This window comes from Mastigoproctus giganteus, chromosome 2, assembly GCF_048544385.1.
Source record: "Mastigoproctus giganteus isolate SK-2022 chromosome 2, ASM4854438v1, whole genome shotgun sequence".
Classification (NCBI taxonomy): Eukaryota; Metazoa; Arthropoda; class Arachnida; order Uropygi; family Thelyphonidae; genus Mastigoproctus; species Mastigoproctus giganteus.
The window spans coordinates 270,764,716-270,786,385 of record NC_143576.1 but is presented as its reverse complement, the minus strand read 5'-3'; the positions used below and the strand labels follow the sequence as shown (position 1 = coordinate 270,786,385).

The following is a 21,670-nucleotide window of genomic DNA, read 5'->3' as shown; positions in this document are numbered from 1 at the left end:
TTGAATACTATGGTATGGTCACAAAGCAACTGGATGCAGCGAATAACTTTCTTAGAAAGGCTTTTGATGTTGTTGCACATGGAAGACTGCTGCACAAATTGGAGCAGTGTGGCATTGGAGGCAAATTGCTGCTATGGATAAAGGTATGGTTGAGGGAAAAGACAGAGAATGGTAATCAATGCACACTTGCTCTTCGTGGAATAATGTTATTAGTGGAGTCTCGCAGGGTTCAATGTTGGGTCCATTGTTGTTTTCTGTATTTATTAATGATATTGACAATGTTATGTCAGGCTTAATGTCCAAGTTTGCAGAAGATAAGAAGGACAGCAGGGTTGTAAATGACATGCTGCTGCAACAGGATCTAGAAAAATTGAGGAGATGGGCTGAGAGGTGGCAACTGAAGTTTTACATTGACAAATGTAGAGTACTGCATAAGGGAAGCAATAACTCCAAAGTAACGTATCAACTGTGTGGTAGTTCAGTGACAGTGGTAGAGAATGAAACGACCTGGTGGTAATTGTGCAGGCAGATATGAAGTTTTCTGAACAGTGCAGATGGTCTGCAAGAGTAGTTCATGGTCTTGTCAATGATATACAGGAATTTTTCTAGCAGGGAAAAGGAGGTGATTATCCTCTTTTTTAAGGCACTGGTGAGGCCACACCTTGAGTACTGTATACAGGTCTGGAGGCCTCATTTTAAGAAGGATGTAGAGCTGCTAACAAGTAGAGGGAAGGTCAACAAAATTAGTGAATGGAACAAAGGGTTGCTCTTACGAAGCTTAAGTTTTGCAAATTGCAGTGTCTGGAGACTAGGCACCTGCGAGGTGATCTGATTGAGGTGTATAAAGCCTTGAATGGTTTGAACATGCTCAATGTTGATGGGATACTTCCTCTTGCTCAGAATAGTCGCCTGAGAGGGCATAAATTCTAATTGAGGAAAGACAGTTGTAGGATAGATGTGAGGAAGTTTGCCGTTAGCCAGCTGGTGTTTGAATGATGGAGCAAGCTTCCATCTGTTGTTGTAGAAGTTAATAGCTTAAATCGATTCAAGGCAGAACTAGACAAACACCTGAAGTGACTGGATGGTTGAAATTAGAAGGTTTTTTTTTTGGCTGATGCTATATAAGCTTGCTTTCTTGCATCATGTGCCTATACTAATGCTAAGTCAAACATATGATAGGCTTTGCAATGGAGATTAGGTGGTGCTGTCTGTGTGACGATACATTTTTGGCTTAAATTCATATTTTAAAAAAAAAAAAAAAAAAATGTAATTATTAAGTGAATGAACCTCAATGCTACCTAATTTCAAAATAGGAAAAGAAATAATGATAACCCTTCTATTTTATCACAGTAGGCATTTTTAATCAATAATTAATGATTAAAAACCTGAACATTCTAATCACTAATTCTCTCTCAGGTATGTTGGACTCTCTCAGGCACTAATGCTAGAATGTTTCAAATTATATATCTGTTCACTTAAGATTATTTTCTTTCATCTCCAGTCAGTTCTATAAATTATAAATATTTAGTCTTAAAGAAGTTGTTTTTGATAGTTTTCTTACTATTTTTGCATAATAAAGAATATTATGCATTAGCATTAGTAGAGGCATTTGATGTAAGAAAGCAAGCTTATGCAGCATCAGCCAAAAAAAAAAATAATAATAAATAAATAAATAAAAAATACCCACTTCCACTTCACCCCTCTATTCGTTCGAAATACCTGTCCAGCTGAGCCTTAAACTTATTTAGGCTATCAACTTCCACGACAAGGGATGGAAGTCTATTCCACCAACCAACACCCGCTGGCTAAAGGCAAATTTCCGCGTCGATCCTACATCTGTCTTTCCTCAATTTGAATTTATGCCCTCTCAGGTGATTATTCTGAGCGAGAGGAAGAATCCCAACAGCATTGAGCATGCTCAAACCATTCAAGGCTTTATACACCTCTATCAGATCACCTAGCTGGTGCCTAGTCTCCAGACACTATAATTTGCAAAACTTAAGCCTTTCTTCGTAAGAGCACCCCTTTGTTCCAGCATCTCTACATCCTTCTTGAAATGAGGCCTCCAGACCTCTATACAATACTCTAGGTGTGGACTGACCATTGCCTTATACAAGGGAATAATAAGAAGTAAGCAAAACCTTATACAAGGGTTTGCTTACTTCCTTTGCTGCTTCCTTTAATATAATTGGATAGAACCCATCCACCCCAGGTGCCTTTCTTGTATTTATCTTCAACAATTTCTCCTCCACTTTACTCTCAGTTATTGCAAGATTCTCTAGCTTACTGCCAGAGTTGAATACACCTCTGGCATTCCCCTCGCTGAATAACTCCTCATGTGTGAATGTCGATGCAAAATATTCATTTAGTTTGTTAGCTACCTGAGCAGGATTATCAACAGTTGACCCATCGATATCAAGTGGCCCAATCTGATTCATCCCCTTCCTTCTCGAGTTTACAAAAGTAAAGAACTCTTTGCTGTTTTTCTTTGCATCCCTTGCCAAAGATTTCTCGTAATCTGCCTTCACCTGCCTAACCTCCTTTGTAACTTGGTTACAGATCAACTTGTATCTATCATAGACTTCTGTGTCACGTGTTAATTTGTATGTATCCCATACATTTTTCTTCTCTGCCATATGTCTCATTAGTTCATCTGACATCCACTTTGGCCTAAACCTTGAACAATATTTCTTAGTTATGTAAAGCCTAGTAGCTTCCAAGATAAGTTCTTTGAATGCTTCCCATTTTGAATTTGCTGTTGGTAAAATCATCAGTTGGTCCCACTGTACAGAATTTAAATACTGTCTCAGTCCATCGTAGTCGCCTTTACGAAAGCAATAACCCTTCCCTTTACCCCTAATGGTAGTTACCTCTTTGAGTAAATCCCACTTCAGCACACTGTGATCACTGCCACCTAGTGGTTCATTTAACTGCAGATTCTTAATGCATGAAGAATCACTACTGATAATCAAATCAAGAGTGTTACTCCCTCTAGTTGCCTCCCGAACCTTCTGATGTAGAAAACAATTATCCAATAAATCGACAAAAGCCTTGCTAGTGTGTGAGTGATCAGCCTCCAAATTCCAGTCTTATAATGGGAAATTAAAATCTCCCATTATAAAACTCTCTGATTTACTGGCCCACTCTATTTCTCCATACAGTTTCTTATTATACTCATCAGAGTCATTAGGCCTATAGCACACTCCTACTCTCAATTTTGATTTCCTAATGCTTATGTCACACCAAACTGAATCGACACTGCACTGTCCAGCAATGTCGACTGGCTTCACTTCCTTGGATTTTATGTATTTCTTAACTAATAGCATAACCCCTCCTCCCTTCCTATCCTGTCTATCCTTTCTGTAGACATTGTACTCCCCAAAGTCCAGTTCTGCATTCCTTATATCTGTGTGGCACCAGGTCTCTGAAATCCCCACAATATCTGCCTTTGATGTTTTGAGCAATACCTCAAATTCATCAAATTTATTTACTAAACTCTTCGCATTGGTGTACATGCAAGTATACATGCACCTGTTCTTTTTCTTAGCTACCCTAACACAACCCGTGTGTTTACTTGTACCCCAATGATTCCTAGCAGTCTCTGAAATATCCTGCATCTTGTTTTCCAGGCTGCGGCTCATTCCAATAGAAGCAGTGCAAGAATCACTTTCGCCTCTGCCAGTGGCTACTGTTAATCTATTAGTTCTTGTATCCTCCCCCAATCTAGCAGTTTTCCGACCCACCTAACACTGCCTCGATAGCACCAGCAAACATTCTTGCACCCTTTCTATTTAAGTGTATCCCATTCCTGTAGAAGCAGTCTCTCCTGTTAACAAGTACAGACCAGGCTGAAAAAAATTCTACCCCTTGAGCCTTGCACAATCTTTCCAGGGCCGAATTGATGAACAGGGCTCTCATCATATACTCCCTCCTATTGTGTCTGGGCAGAATTGCAGACACTTTCAAATTCAACCCTAATTCACGGCTTTTTTTCAACAGTGACCTGTACTTGTGAAGTAATTCCGCTGGTCTCCTACTCTTAATATCGTTAGTGCCAACGTGTACAACTGTATCATCTTTTGTGCCCTTAAAAGATGATATCCGCTCTACAACGTCATGAACCTTTGCCCCTGGCAGACATACCCCTGGTCCTGTTCCACCTATCCTTTTTACAAAGCATGTTTCCCATTTCTCTGACAACAGAGTCAACAACAACTACTAGTTCCTCTGGGACCAGTGCATTCTGCCTTGGAGGCTGCCGCTGTGTTGCGTGATGACCAAGTGCAAGCTCTGGCATTGGTGTGGGCAGCTCAGAGCTTGATGGGCCCTCACTTTTAATCCTTCGAGGGCATCCACCCTGTCCTTCAATCTCTCATATAGGCCCATAACAACACTGAGTTGTCGTCTGATTTCTTTACACTCCTTGCATCGCACGCACACACAAAGACATCCCTCATGGCAGTATCATGTCCCATACCCGATTGCTCCACAAACATCAAGCAAGTAGTGAATTTTAATAGGCTGTGATTCAGAGGGCAACTGCCCCCCTCAGTTCTCCCCTGAGCCACAGCCCTCCCATTAGCTTCAGCCTTATGCTTTGCTGCTCTAGTCTGAGTCATGTGCGGCGCCTCTGTAGCCAGGTGGGAAGGAGCAGTAGTGCGTATCACATGCTTCTTGATTAGACCAGGGTTCGAGCCCGTCACCACCAAATACGGAAGATGCGGAAAGGTCAGGAAATGACCACCGCATATCCCGGAGCAATATGGCCTTAGTTGCTAATGCTCCTAAAAAAAAAAAAACCAAAATCTGAGTCATGATTTCAATTTAATTTCAATAAAATTTAAATTTCAGTACAAAATTAAAACCCTAAACTTATATCCCAACACAGTTATAACTCTATATTTATGTTTCAGTATCGAGTGTTATCTACAAAATCCCTTTATATAAGTTGCGTATCAAGTTAAGTATTAATTATTTATTTTTTACTAATTATTTATGTTACGTAACCCAAGTCGTTATATGTATAGTTAAAAGTACAATTTAATTGACAATGAAGTTCAACAAGATTAATTATCTGATTAAATGACAATATTATATACTATACTATATTAAGCTTATGCTATCTATTTCGAGATATTTTGTATCGCGTACAATGGCGGCAATTTACGAACAGTAAACACGTGGATTTGATACCCTTTCCGATACTAAGTAATACCTACAAAATCTCAATCTAAGTTACTTTAAATTAAGTATCGTAAATAGGAATATAAAGCTACTCTAAAAAATAAGTTAATATGCCAATTTAAGCTAATAAAACAGAAAATAAATCAGAAATACTTCTCTGTTCCAGGAGCGGCAAAAATGTACGTCCGCACAGGCTACTCTCGTTCCCAATTCACACAATATTCACTCTCAGATTACTACTACTACTAAACATGCATAATTTTAAAATAAATCTGAAAACTGATGCAACTAATAGTACAATAAAAAAAAATAATAATAATACATACATTTTTAATCAGCTTAAAAATATTATATACACAACAAGAAGAAATATATGCACATGAGTAAGTTTCTAATTTTCCATGCTTTGCGGTCTTTCAAACTAGAAAATGAAAGACTAGTAGATGTATTTATGTTTTATGTCTAAAATGTTTTTTTTTTTTAATTTTCAGTAGATTACTATTAATTTTTTTGTAAGTAAAAAGGGCAAAAACCATAGCAGTTTTTAAATACTTCATTTTTATTAAAAATAAAAAGGTTACATATAGAAAGTGTTGCAATCCCTTAAGAAAAAAATTAAATATTGTTATTATTCAAGCAGAATTTAAATCAACACAAAATATTTTCCAGAAATTAAAAAGAAAATTGGGCACTTCTCAGATGCTACACCAAGGCGTTTGCTACATCTGTCGTTGTGGAAGTTGATAGCCTGTTGTTGCTGTTGTGGTGTTTTCTGGCACAAGGGCTAATTAGGCCATATTGCACCTCCGAAATTAATTGAGTCATTTATGATAACTGCATGGCGAGCAGTTAGAAACGGTCATACATTTTTATTTGTTTTAAATAGAAAAAGAATTCAGAGAGATTTGCTTTTTTACCTATTATGCTATTCAGAGAGAGAGGTTACTGTAGATCTGACATGAAACTAAAAGACATCCGCCAGGTATTGCTGAACAAGTTACATTAAAGGAGTATGTTTTACTGTAGGTGGTTGCGAGCAGTGTGCACACTGCGGAGGATCATTTCCTGTAAGCAGATAGAGATGTGTAAGGTGAGTGTGACCTATATGAGTTCTGGATAAGATTACTTCTTTTCTATTTTTACAAAGGCTAGAACTATAATTGTAGTTCAGGTTTTATTTGGAATAGCTTATTATTTGGTTGCATTTTCCAAAGAAGTGTCCATTGTTCCATAGATGTTCTTCGTATATTATGTCTATAATCAGGATATGGGAATAGGTCATTTGTTGAGGATATGATGGAAGGATGCTTTGCAGCATTATCTGCACATTCATTTCCTGGAATACCACTGTGGCCAGGTAATAATGAAAAGATAATAGTTTTCTGATGCTCAATGAAGACGCATCAGCTTATGCTTTATGAGCTTTAATAAAGGATTTTTAGGTGGGGAAGTGCTTTTAAAAGCTAAAAGAGCACTTTGTGACTCCGTATATATTGTACTTTTGTTTATTGACATTAGCGAGATATTTCCCAGAGCAAGCTTAATGGCATAGAGCTCAGCAGTGTAGCTGCTGCATTCGGTTGAAATGAAATTGAAAAAGTTTTATTAAGGAAGACAGCAGCTGCACCCACTCGATTGTCAGACTTTGAACCATCAGTATAGATCTTGGTAAAGTGGGGGTACTTTTGTGAGTGGGAAATATGTAGTTGTTGGATGTTAATAATTGCTATAGAACCTTTACCCCACTGCTCAAAGTATTCATCAGAAGAAAGTGTGAAGTTAGTCCGCAGAGGATCTGGATCTCTTTATTCTCTAAGGATTTTATCAAGCTGAATATTCCAGCTTTCTGTTAGATTCTGCAGCCTGATACCAGTAAGCCGAATTGTTCTAGGTTAATTGTTCAACAGTGGCTAAACAGGATGAGTAGGCAGGATTTTAATTTTAGCTGAGTAGTTCATCAGCAACATCTTTCTTCTGATGCTAAGTGGACGTTCGTGAGCCTCAACATAAAGACTTTAAAATGGTGATGTTCTATATGCACCTAGGGCTATCCTAAGAGAAGAGTGTTGGATGGGCACTAGACGAGCCAAAGTGCTTTTCTTAGCTGAGTCATAAACAGGTGCTATGTAGTCTAAGTGAGATCTAATTAGAGATTTATATAAGTGGAACAGGGTATAAAGAATGACACTCCAAGATGTAATAAATAAATAAATTTTCTGTTTATACTCCGGGACGACCAAACAGTCAGAGGAGTTCACAAGATAGACGGAATACAAGAAACAGCACCGTATTCAGCAGTCACGAGCTTGAACCGAGGTCATTCAAGGCATGTGTATTTATGCAACTGCGCACCTGACCACTAGGCTATGTACTGGAGATGACCCGAAGTATATTCATTTTCTTTGCACAAGTGGTTCTTAGATACTTGATGTGCTCCTGGAAGTTTTAACTTGTTATCAAAAATTAGCCCTAGGAGGTGAATACTGTTCACAATTGGTAGAGGACGATTGGCCAAGTGCAACTAGGGTTCAGGATGCATTCTGCACTTGGTGCAGAAATGTATAGCTGTAGATTTGTGGCTTGACAGTTTATATCCATTTTGCGCCATTGATAATTCAATGTTATTAATGGATATTTGTAGATGCCTCTCAATATAGTTCATATTCTGGGAATGGCAGAATATGGTAAGATCATCTGCATAGAGATACGAGTCAATGGTGTTTGGAATGCTGTTTGTGATGTTTATTCGTATTGCAAACAGAGTTGCACTAAGAACAGAGCCTTGCGGGACTCCTTCTTAAATGTATGTTTGAGATAAAACCTGCCAGTACTGCACTTGGAAAGATCTGTGCTGAAGGAAGCTTTGAATAAAATATGGTAAATGGCCTCTCATATGAATAGAATGGAGATCTCTTAGGATACCGTATCGCCATGTGGTATCAAAAGCCTTCTCTATATCAAGGCATATCTTGACAAGATGTTGATTTCTGATGAATGCATTTCTTATGTTGGATTCGGCTTTGGTCATGAGGTCTAGGGAAGATCTATTCTTCCGAAAGCCAAACTGATTATTACTGATTATGTTTTCGGATTCAAGGTACCAGGTGAGTCGACGATGAACCATTTTTTTCCAAAGTCTTACTCAGGCAGCTGGTTAGAGAAATTGGTCTATAGTTGTTAGGAATCGAATAGTCTTTTCCAGGTTTAGCTATTACATAAGAATGTACCAGGAAGTAGAGAATATGTTCTGAGAATATTAAAATATTATGGGTAAAATAATGGAGTCACTGGTTAAAGCTGCATTGCAGGATCATCTAGACAAGACTGCAGCAAAAATTCACACACAGCATGGGTTTGTTAAGGGAAAGTCTTGTCTGACAAATTTGATAGGATATTATGATGTGGTTACAAAGGAACTGTGGATGCAAAAAATAATTTTGATATCATATATTTGGATTTCAGGAAAGCTTTTGAAACTGTTGCGCATGGAAGATATTGTACAAATTGGAGCAGAATGGTATTAAGGGTAAGTTGCTACAATGGATAAAAGGATGGTTAAGTGGGAGAAGACAGAGGGTGGTAATCAATGGGTGCTACTCTTCTTGGACTAATGTTATTAGTGGAGTCCCACAGGGTTCGGTGTTGGGTCCACTGTTGTTTTGTATATTTATCAATGATATTGATGAAGGTATATCAGGCTTAGTGTCGAAGTTTGCAGATGATACAAAGGTTGGCAGGGTTGTTAATGACAGTAATGGCAGAATGTTACTGCAACAGGATCTAGATAATTTGGGCAGATGGGCTAAGAAGTGGCAACTGAAGTTTAACCTTGACAAATGCAAAGTACTGCATATGGGTAGAAGTAACCCCAGAGAAACGTACCAACTGTGTGGTACTACACTTAAGGTGGTAGAAAATGAAAAAGACCTGGGAGTTATTGTTCAGGCAGATATGAAGTTTTCTGAGCAATGCAGACAGGCTGCCAGGGGTGGTCATGGGGTTTTGTCAATGATATATAGGAATTTTGCTAGCAGGGAAAAGGAGGTGATTATCCCTCTGTATAAGGCAATGGTCAGGCCACGCCTTGAATACTGCGTACAGGTCTGGAGGCCTCATGTTAGGAAGGATGTAGATTTACTTGAGCGTGTACAAAGAAGGGCAACAAGCTTGGTGAGGGGAATGAAGTGATCCTCTTATCAAGAGAGGCTTAAGTTCTGCAAATTGCAGAAGCTGGAGACTAGGCACCTGCGCGGTGATCTGATTGAGGTGTATAAGGCCTTGAATGGGTTCAGCACGCTGAATTCTGATGGGATCCTTCCACTTGTTCAGATTACGAATCTAAGGGGGCATAAATTCAAATTAAGAAAAGACAGATGTAGATTAGATGTGCGGAAATTTGCCTTTAGCCAGCGGGTGGTTAATTGCTGGAACAAACTTCCATCTGTCGTGGAAGTTGATAGGTTGAATAAATTTAAGGAGGAACTGGACAGGCATTTGGAGGGAATGGTGTGATTTTTTTTTTTTTTTTTTTTTGGCTGATGCTGCATAAGCTCATACATTTGCTTTCTTGCATCACATGCCACTATTACTACTACTACTACTACTACTACTATTCTATTCTAAAAGTTTAGCAATGAATTTAGTGATTTATGATTGAGGTGCTGAATCATTATATTGTAGATTCCATCAGGACTAGGAGAGCTATTTCTCGAGGTATATATAGATTCTTCCAGTTCAGATATTGTGAGTGCTTGGTTATAGATAAAAAGGACATGTAGTTTTCAAGTTCAGTTTCCTCTTCTCAGCTTCAACTTTAATTTTTTGAAAAGATGGTTGATATGCAGTTGAGGCAGACAATTCACAGAACACTGTTCCTAAGGCTTTTTATTTTCTACCACCGTAAGTGTAGTACCATTATGGTACTACACTTAGGGTGGTAGAAAATAAAAAAGACCTGGGAGTAATTCTGCAATTAGATATGAAGTTTTCTGAGCAATGCAGACAGCTGCCAGAGCAAATCATGAAGTATTGTCAATGATATACAGGAATTTTGCTAGTAGGGAAAAGGAGGTGATTATCCCTTTATATAAGGCAATGGTCAGGCCACACCTAGAGTACTGTGTACAGGTCTGGAGGCCTCATTTTTGGAAGGATGTAGAGTTGCTTGAGCGAGTACAGAAAAGGGCAACAAAATTGTTGTGGCCAAATAAGGGGTGGTCTTACCAAGAAAGGTTTAAGTTCTGGAGACTAGATAGCTGCAAGCTGATCTGATTGAGTCGTATAAGGCCTTGAATAGGTTGAGCAGGCTCAATTCTAATGGGATCCTTCTATTTGCTCAGATTACAAACCTGATGGGGCATAAATTCTAATTGAGGAAAGACAGTTATAGAATAGATGTGTGGTAATTTGCCTTTACCCAGCTGATTATTAATAGTGCTGGAAGAAACTTCCATTTGTCATTGTAGAAGTTGATAGCTGAAATAAATTCAAAGGGAACTGAAGAAATGTTTATAGGGAATGGATGTGTGAAGTGGTTTTCTTTTTTAATTTTTTTTTGGCTGATGCTAAGCTTGCTTTCTTGCATAATGCTTTCTTGCTGATGCTAAGCTTGCTTTCCTACATAAGCTTGCTTTCTTGCTGATGCTAAGCTTGCTTTCCTACATAAGCTTGCTTTCTTGCATAATATGCCTCTACTAATGCTAACTGTAATATTCCATACCAGCCAGACCAACAGTGTTAGCATTCGACACCATGCTACCCAAAACAAAATAACTTGACTTATCATTATATCAAGGCAATTCAACACTGCTAAATAATCATGAATTACATAATTCTTCTAACAACAAAATTATACTTAGAAGTATAAATTAGTAAATCAGAGACTGAACTGAACTAAATATAATAAAAGAAAATGTTTGCTTTTAATATTCATTAGTAGAGACACTAATTGATGTTCATCTACCACCAAAATTGCACACAAAACAAAACTTCTTACCTCATCTGTTTCTCCAAATATGCTCCGCCTTTCAGAGTGACCAAGTATAACCCAATTTAATCCAATGTCCTTGATCATTGCCGGACTGAAAATTGAAGAACAAAGACTTTTAAATCAAAATATTTAAAATAACTGAATTACTCATATTCAACAATTCATTAAAAAAGACAAAATATTCAAAAAAAATTTTTAAAAATAAAAACAGGCAAAGCAAGAATAAAAACGTTTCCATAGAAAACAGCAAACTGTACGTATTTTAAATCATTGTCCTCTATTCTAATTAAATGTATTTTGTTTACATTAAATTATGACAGAGCTACTAAGTCTTTCATACCAATTAAGAGATATTTTTCAAGATTCATGCCAAATTAAATATCAGATAGTAATAGTAGTAGTGGCATGTGATGCAAGGAAGTAAATATATGAGCTTATGCAGCAACAGCCAAAAGAAAAAAAAAAAAAAAAAAAAAATCACACCATTCCCTCCAAAAGCCTGTCCAGTTCCTCCTTAAATTTATTCAACCTATCAACTTCCACAACGACAGATGGAAGTTTGTTCCAGCAATTAACCACCCGCTGGAACAAACCATGGAAATCCACCATGGAAATCCACAGCAGAATTGGACAGGCGGCCACTGCGTTCGCCTCGCTCAAATGGTGTCTGTGGAAGAGGACCAACATTTCCACAAAGACTAAAATCCGACTCTTCCGGACTTTGATCCTGCCCATTCTTCTTTACGGATCGGAAACATGGATTTGTCTCAAGTTAGATTTGAACAAACTTGAGGTATTCCAAATGCGATGCCTGCGGCAGATCTTGGGCATCTCTCTTCGCGACCGCATCACTAATGATACCATCCGCGCCAGATGCCAACAGCAACCAACCATTGCCGACCAAATCCAGAAGCGAAGGCTCAGATGGTTTGGCCACGTATGTAGAATGGGCACGAACAGAATACCATCCACACTCCTTTGGAGACAACGACCCACCCAATGGAGCATCCAACGGACCGCGCCTAGGAAAACGTGGGCCGAGCAAGTGGAAGATGACTTGAAGAGCCGACGTCTCGACCTTAACCAGGCCAGGACTGAAGCCATGGATCGTAAGGTATGGAAGAACATCACAGAGCAAGTCCGAAACCCTGCGGCACCTACAGCAGCATACTGGTTGCGTGGCCAACCGCCTCCCCCAGCTGCCAGCTAAGGACCAAAGAAGAAGAAGAAGAACCACCCGCTGGCTAAAGGAAAATTTCCGCACATCTATTCTACATCTGTCTTTTCTTAATTTGAATTTATGCCCCCTTAGATTCGTAATCTGAACAAGTGGAAGGATCCCATCAGAATTCAGCGTGCTCAACCCATTCAAGGCCTTATATACCTCAATCAGATCACCGCGCAGGTGCCTAGTCTCCAGCCACTGCAATTTGCAGAACTTAAGCCTCTCTTGGTAAGAGGATCCCTTCATTCCCCTCACCAATCTTGGTGCCCTTCTCTGTACACGCTCAAGTAAATCTACACTGTTCCTAAAATGAGGCCTCCAGACCTGTACGCAGTACTCAAGCCGTGGCCTGACCATTGCCTTATACAGAGGGATAATCACCTCCTTTTCCCTGCTAGAAAAATTACTATATATCATTGACAAAACCCCATGACCTGCCCTGGCAGCCTGTCTGTATTGCTCAGAAAACTTCATATCTGCCTGCACAATTACTCCCAGGTCTTTTTCATTTTCTACCACCTTAAGTGTAGTACCACACAGTTGGTACGTTTCTCTGGGGTTACTTCTACCCATAAAAAACAAGATGCAGGATATTTCAGAGACTGCTGGGAGACATTGTGGTACAAGTAAACACATGGGTTGTGTTAGGGTAGCCAAGAATAGAAACAGGTGCATGTATACCTGTGTGTACACCAATGCTAGGAGTTTGGTAAATAAATTTGATGAATTTGAGGTATTGCTCAAAACATCAAAGGCAGATATTGTTGGGATATCAGAGACGTGGTGTCACACAGATATAAGTAATGCGGAACTGGAATTTGGGGAATACAATGTGTATAGAAAGGATAGACAGGACAGGAGGGGAGGAGGGGTTATGCTATTAATTAAGAAACACAAAGTCCAGGGCAGTGTCGAGTCAGTTTGGTGTGACATAAGCATAGGGAAATCAAAATTGAGAGTAGGAGTGTGCTATAGGCCTAATGACTCTGATGAGTATAATAAGTTATTGTACAGGGAAATAGAGTGGGCCAGTAAATCAGAGAGTCTTATAATGGGGGATTTTAATTTCCCAGATATTGACTGGAATTTGTGGGTTGGTCACTCACACACTAGCAAGGCTTTTGTGGATTTATTGGATGATTGTTTTCTACATCAGCATGTTCGTGAGGCAACAAGAGGGAGCAATACTCTTGATCTGATTATCAGTAGTGATTCTTCATGCATTAAGAATCTGCAGATAAATGAACCACTAGGTGGCAGTGATCACAGTGTGTTGAAATGGGTTTTACTCAAGGAGGTAACTACCATCAGAGGTAAAGGGAAGGGTTTTTGTTTTCGTAAAGGCGACTATGACGGTCTGAGACAGTATTTAAATTCTATACAGTGGGACCAACTGATGATGTTACCAACAGCAAACTCAAAATGGGAATCATTCAAGGAACTAATCTTGGAGGCTACCAGGCTTTACATACCAACTAAGAAATATTGTTCAAGGTTTAGGCCTAAATGGTTGTCAGATGAACTAATGAGACATTGGCAGAGAAGAAAAATGCATGGGATACATACAAATTAATGGGTGACATGGAAGCCTATGATAGATATAAGTTGGTCTGTAACCAAGTCACAAAGGAGATTAGGCAGGCAAAGGCAGACTATGAAAAATCCTTGGCAAAGGATGCAAGGAAAAACAGAAAAGAGTTGGTTGGTGTCGTGTCCATTTGAAGTCAAATTAAACCATGCGCTGATATCACTGCTTTAGCTAAGTCCACGATCTTTTCGTTATAAAGTTCTCCCTGAAAAGGGGATTCGTCCATGCTTTGCAAAGTCGCCTGAATTGCAGGACAGCTGAAGATGTGTTCCGGAGTAAGCTGTTCTTTCAGACAGTTTCTGCAAAGTTTATAAGTTCTGGTACCATCCGCACTAATTTTCATACCTGCCATGTGTCGAGTTCTCAGTCTGGCAATGGTCTTAGTGATGTTCCTATTTGCATTAATCTCGCAGATTTGGTGATCAGTTTCTATATGTTTCTGTCTGAGTCTCTGTCTGGCGATGGCGTTAGCATCATCTAGAGTTATGGTTTTTGAGGTGTTGTGATTTAAGTTTCTTGCCTCTTTTGCCAGTTTATCGGCCGCCTCATTTCCTTCTATACCAACATGCGCAGGCATCCACTGTAGTGTGCAGCTCTTTCCCAATTGATGAACTGTCTCCAAATGTCGGTGAATGTCCTGTGTGAGTTCTGTGCGTCCATGTTTTATTGCCAGCAGGGCCGCTCTTGAGTCGCAGAAGATTACAAGCCCTCGGGCTCTGTCTATGTCTCTTAGTGAAATATAACTATTTAGGGCCTCAAGGATTGCCCTTAGCTCACATGTAAAGTTAGAGGCGATGCTGCCTGCACCTATGCTTTGTTGCATTTTTGTAGTATTTGTCAGGGTGGTGTGTATGCCTGCTCCGCCCTTGAGGATCGTCTGGTCAGAGGATCCATCGGTATACATCTGTACTAAGTCACGCCTCGAATAAGTCTCAATTGTTTTGACTCCTATAGCTTTGACAATGGTCTCGATTTCTTTTTTTGTGCAGTGTTCCACGAGATCCAAGTTTATTGTGGTATTTTGGGGGATGCAAGATGGTAAGGTAGGCTCTTGAAGCATGTCATATTTTGTGAGTTCAAGATCAAGACTTTCTCTGATTTCCTTATCGTATTTCATGGTAGATGACCTTTTGAGTCTTGACCTGCAGTTCCAATTTATAAAGGTCCTACGGGAGATATGATCAATGTCTCTGCTGTTAGCCTTATTAGTGAATTTAATTGTGTGATATCAGAAAAGAGTTCTTTACATAAAAAGTTCTTTACATAGACGTGCGGAAATTTGCCTTTAGCCAGCGGGTGGTTGGTTGGTGGAACAGACTTCCATCCCTTGTGGTGGAGGTTGATAGCATAAATAAGTTTAAGGCTCAGCTGGACAGGTATTTTGAACGAACAGAGGGGTGAAGTGGAAGTGGTTTATTTTATTTTATTTATTTATTTATTTTTTTTTGGCTGATGCTGCATAAGCTTGCTTTCTTGCATCAAATGCCTCTACTAATGCTAATGCTAATGCTAATATTTAAACTCGAGAAGGAAAGGGATGAATCAGATTGGTCCACTGGATATTGATGGTTCAACGGTTGAGGATCCTGCTCAGGTGGCTGACAATCTAAACGAGTATTTTGCATCTACATTCACGAATGAGGAGTTATTCAGGAAGGAGAATGATGTAGGTAAAGTAAACATTGGCAGTGAGCTGGATGATTTTGTAATAACTGAGAGGAAAGTGGAGGAGAGATTGTTGAGGATAAACATAAAAAAGGCACCTGGGGTGGATGGGATCTATCCAGTTATATTAAAGGAGGCAGCAAAGGAAGTAAGCAAACCCCTAGCCATAATTATGAGAGCTTCTTTGGACTCAGGGGAGGTACCCATAGACTGGAGATGTGCAAATGTAACCCCAATTCACAAAGGAGGATCAAAGGCTGACACAAGCAATTATAGACCTGTTAGTTTAACTTCTGTTCCAGGTAAGTTAATGGAGGCACTGGTTAAAGAAGCATTGCAGGATCATCTAGACAAGAATTCAGTTATAGCTCAGACGCAGCATGGTTTTGTTAAGGGCAGGTCTTGCCTGACCAATCTGATTGGATACTATGATGTAGTCACAAAAGAACTGGATGCAGGGAATAACTTTGATATTATATATTTGGATCTTAGAAAGGCTTTTGATACTGTTGCACATGGAAGACTGCTGCACAAATTGGAGCAGTGTGGCATTGGAGGCAAATTGCTGCTATGGATAAGGGGATGGTTGAGTGGCAGAAGACAGAGAGTGGTAATCAATGGACACTGCTCAACGTGGACTAATGTTATTAGTGGAGTTCCTCGGGGTTCAGTGTTGGGTCCGTTGTTGTTTTCGGTGTTTATGAATGATACTGATGATGGGATATCAAGTTTAATGTCCAAGTTTGCAGATGATACAAAGGTTGGCAGGGTTGTTAAGGACACTACTGACACTATGCTGCTGCAACAGGATCTGGAAAAGTTGAACAGATGGGCTGAGAGGTGGCAAATGAAGTTTAACATTGAGCAATGTATCAACTCTGCGGTACTACACTGACAGTGGTGAAGAATGAAAAGGACCTGGGGGTAATTGTGCAGGCAGATATGAAGTTCTCTGAGCAGTGCAGACGAGCTGCAAGAGTAGCTCATGGTGTCTTGTCAATGATATACAGGAATTTTTCTAGCAGGGATAAGGAGGTGATTATTCCCTTGTATAAGGGAATGGTTAGGCCACATCTTGAGTACTGTATACAGGTCTGGAGGCCTCATTTCAAGAAGGATGTAGAGCTGCTGGAACGGGTACAGAGAAGGGCAACAAGATTAGTGAATGGAACAAAGGGTTGCTCTTACGAAGAAAGGCTTAAGTTTTGCAAATTACAGTGTCTGGAGACTAGGTACCGGCGAGGTGATCTGATAGAGGTGTATAAGGCTTTGAATGGTTTGAGCATGCTCAATGCCAATGGGATTCTTCATCTTGCTCAGAATAATCACCTCAGAGGGCATAAATTCAAATTGAGGAAGGACGGATGTCGGATAGATGTGCGGAAATTTGCCTTTGGCCAGCGGGTGGTTGGTTGGTGGAACCGACTTCCATCACTTGTTGTTGAAGTTGATAGCCTAAACAAATTTAAAGCTCAACTGGACAGGTATTTCGAACGAACGGAGGGGTGAAATGGGAGTGGGTTTTTTTTTTTTTTTTTTGGCTGATGCTGAATAAGCTTGCTTTCTTGCATCATATGCCTCTACTAATGCTAATGCATATGTAGTACTTTGCATTTGTCAAGGTTAAACTTCAGTTGCCACTTCTTAGCCCATCTGCCCAAATTATCTAGATCCTGTTGCAGTAGCACACTGCCATTACTGTCATTAACAACCCTGCCAACCTTTGTATCATCTGCAAACTTCGACATTAAGCCTGATATACCTTCATCAATATCATTGATAAATATACAAAACAACAGTGGACCTAACACCGAACCCTGTGGGACTCCACTAATAACATTAGTCCAAGAAGAGCAGCACCCATTGATTACCACCCTCTGTCTTCTAGCACTTAACCATCCTTTTATCCATTGTAGCAACTTACCCTTAATACCATTCTGGTTCAATTTGTACAATAGTCTTCCATGCGCAACAATGTCAAAAGCTTTCCTGAAATCCAAATATATGATATCAAAATTATTTTTCGCATCCAGTTCCTTTGTAACCACATCATGATATCCTATCAAATTTGTCAGACAAGACTTTCCCTTAACAAACCCATGCTGTGTCTGAATTATTGCTGCAGTCTTGTCTAGATGATCCTGCAATGCATCCTTAACCAGCGACTCCATTATTTTACCCGGAACAGAAGTTAAACTAACTGGTCTGCAAACTTGAAGTGATGAATTTTGTGATAAAGAAAACTGCATCCAATAATTGTCAGAGATCACAGAATAAGAGCAAGTAAATTACTCTGTTCAATTATTATTATAATCAGTAACAGTAGTAGTATTAAACAGCTTATAAAACATCAGTCAAAAAAAAGTCTGACATCTGTCCATTCCTCCAATAAATTGTTTAGCTGTCTAACTTATTCAGTGAGATAGATAAGCTAACACAAATTTTAAGAAGCCTGTGGTTAAGAATGCAAAGAAAAGTAGCAATTTTAATATTAGAAGGAAATGGATAAACCACAGTAATCCACTTAAATGCCATAAGTTGTTGTTATATTGTTGTTGCGATGTTTTCTGGTGCAAGGGCAACTTAGGCCATATTGCATCTCCCAAATCAATTGACTTTACATACAGGAACTGCTTGTACAGCAGTTAGAAACGATCATATATTTGAATTTGTTTTAAATAGAGAAATAATTTAGAGAGATTTGCTTCTTTACCTATGATGCTATTGAGAGACAGAGGTTGTTGCAGATTTGAGATGAAACTAAAAGCCATTCGTCGGGTGTTGTTAAACAACTACATCCAAGAAGTATATGTTTTACTGTAAGTGGTTGCGTGCAGTTTGCACACTGAGGAGGATCATTCCTTGTAAGCAGATATAGATGGGTGAGGTGAGTGTGACCTATTCAGATTCTGGCTAAGATTACTTTTCTATTTTTACAAAGGCTAGAAGTCCATAATTGTGGTTCAGGTTTTATTTGAAATAGCTTGTTATTTGTTTGCATTTTCCACAGAAGTGTCCATTGTTCCATGTATGTTTTCTGTATTTTGTGTCTATAATCAGGATATCTGGACTAGATCATTTGTTGAGGCTATATTGGAAAGATGCTTTGCAGCATCATCTGCACATTCATTTCCTGGAATACCACTGTGGTCAGGGATCCAAGAAAAGAAAACAATTTGTTGAGGCTCATGAAGCTGCATCACAGCTTGTCTCATGAGTTTTAATAAAGGATTGTTAGGTGAGGAAATGCCTTTCAAAGCTAAAATAACACTTTGTGAATCAGTATATATTATACTTTTATTTATTGACAGCAGTGAGATATTTTTCAGAGCAAGCATAATGGCATGAAGCTCAGCGGTATAACTACTACATTCGACTGGAAGTGAAACCGAGATAGATGAATTAGGGAAGACAGCAGCTGCACCCACTTGATTGTCAGACTTTGAACCATCAGTATAGATCTTTGCAAATTCGGGGTACTTTTGTGTATGAGCATAATGTAGTTGTTGGATGTTAATCTTTGCTATGGAACTTTTACCCCATTGCTCAAGGTATTCGTGAGAAGAAAGTGTGAAGGTAGACCACGGGGGATCTTGATCTTTGAGATTCTCTGAGGATATTATCAAATTGGATGTTCCAGCTTTCTGCTAGAATCTGCAGTCTAAATTGTTCTGGGTTTATTTGTATTTTCCACAGAGGATCATGCAGGAGTGGCCAATCAGGATGAGTAGGCAGGCTTTTAATTTTAGCTGAGTAATTCAGCAGCAACATTTTTCTTCTGATGCTGTGGAGGTTCGTGAGCCTCAACGTAAAGACTTTGAACTGGTGATGTTCTGTATGCACCTAGGGCTATCCTAAGAGACGAATCTTGGATGGGCACAAGACGCGCTAGGGTGCTTTCCCTAGCTGAGTCATAAACAGGTGATCCGTAGTCTAGCCGAGATCTAATTAGGGACTTATATAAGTGGAGCAGGGTATAGCAATCTGCACCCTAAGATGTACTGGAGATTACCCGGAGTACATTCATTTTCTTTGTACAAGTGGTTCTGAGATATTTTATGTGCTCCTGGAAATTTAATTTCTTATCAAAAATTAGCCCTAGGAGACGAATACTGTTTACGATTGGTATAGGGTGATTGGCCAAGTGCAACTCAGGTTCAGGATGCATTCTGTGCTTTGTGCAGAAATGTATGGCTGTAGATTTGTGGCTTGATAGTCTGTATCCATTTTGTGCCATCTGCAATTCAATGTTGTTTATGGATATTTGTAGATGCCTCTCGATACAGTTCATATTCTGGGAATGGCAGGATATGGTAAGGTCATCCGCATAGAGATACGAGTCAACGGTGTTTGGAATGCAGTTTGTGATATTGTTTATTCGTAGTGAGAACAGAGTGGCACTAAGAACAGAGCCCTGTGGGACTCCTTCTTCTTTTGTATATGTTTGAGATAAAACCTGCCGGTACTTAACTTGGAAAGACCAGTGTCGAAGAATGCTTTGAATAAAATATGGTAAGTGCCCTCTCATATGAATAGAATGGAGATCTCTTAGGATGCCGTATCGCCATGTGGTATCAAAAGCCTTCTCTATATCAAGGCATATCATGATGAGATGTTGATTTCTAATGAATGCATTCCTTATAATTAATTCAGCTTTTGTCATCAGGTCTAAGGAAGATTATTCTTTCAAAAACCAAACTGATTATTACTGATTATGTTTCGGGATTCAAGATACCATGTGAGACGATGGTGAACCATTTTTTCCAGTCTTACTCAAGCAGCTGGTAAGAGAAATTGGTCCATAATTGTGTGGAATCGAGTGATCTTTTCCAGGTTTCGGTATAGCTATTATATAAGAATGTTGCCAGGAGGTCGGGAATATATGTTCTGAGAATATCCGATTGTAAAGTTTAAGCAATAAAGATAGTGATTTCTGATTGAGATGTTGAAGCATTATATAGTAAATTCCTTCAGGGCCAGGAGCACTGTTTCATGAGGTATATATAGCTTCTTTCAGTTCAGATATTGTTAATGGTTGGTTATAGGGTAAATGGCATGTAGCTTTGAAGTTCAGTTTCCTTTTCTCAGTTTCGGCTTTAATTTTTTGGAAAGACTGTTGATATGTGCTTGAGGCAGATAATTCATAGAACACAGTTCCTAAAGCATTGGCAATCTCTCCAGGAGAGTAGATCGCCTTCCCATTCCAGTTAATAATAGGAGAAGGTGATACATGATATTTTCCTCTTATTTTCCTTTCCTTTCCTAAAGAAGTAGCTTCTTTATTTTTTCCCAGATTATTCGGGTATCAGTATCTTTGTTGACTGAGGCGAATTTTACCCATGAATCTTTTTTGGCCTTTCGCCTGATGAAATGAGCTTTGGCTCTCAGTCTCTTGAAGTTAATAAGGTTGGCAGTGGTGGGATATTTGCGGAAAATATTCTATGCTGCATTTTTTCCCTTTTTCTCTTTATTGCAATCACCATTCCACCAGTGATTGGTATGCCGATGGCTTCTTATTTGAGACGGTGGGATGGCGGCTGTTGCAGCTGTTAGTACAGTGGTACCTTGGTTTGCGAGCATAATTCGTTCCGGAAACATGCTCGTAATCCAAAGCACTCGTATATCAAAGCGAATTTCCCCATAAGAAATAATGGAAACTCAGATGATTTGTTCCAAAACTCAAAAATATTCACATACTGTAAAAATGATTAATACAAAATACATACATACCTTTTTATATTTTTAAAAGCAATCGAATTTATTAATTATTGGGTAGAACGACTTTCACTGTCACTAACGGAATCACTACTATCTGTTGACTTTTTCTTTTTGTGCGACTTTAACAAAGAACCTCTCCAATGACACTTGCTTTTGCCTCCTTTTGAGGATTTCGCGGAAATATGACATTGCATTGTCGTTAAACAGATTCATCGCTTGCACTGCCACAGCCTTATTCGGGTGGTGCTTTTCTACAAAATTTTGCACTGTTTCCCACATTTTACACACCTCCCTAATCTCA

The 21,670-nt window shown here is 39.2% G+C and overlaps 1 protein-coding gene across 1 annotated transcript in view; it reads right to left on the bottom strand.

Annotated features, from left to right (window-relative positions):
* The window catches only part of Tpi (triose phosphate isomerase), a 226,118-nt gene that overhangs the window by 127,428 nt on the left and 77,020 nt on the right, over nucleotides 1–21,670 (bottom strand). The window contains exon 4 of the mRNA XM_090369145.1: nucleotides 11,180–11,264. Coding sequence (XP_090225271.1) covers nucleotides 11,180–11,264 — 85 coding nt within the window. The remainder of the gene's footprint in view (nucleotides 1–11,179; nucleotides 11,265–21,670) is intronic.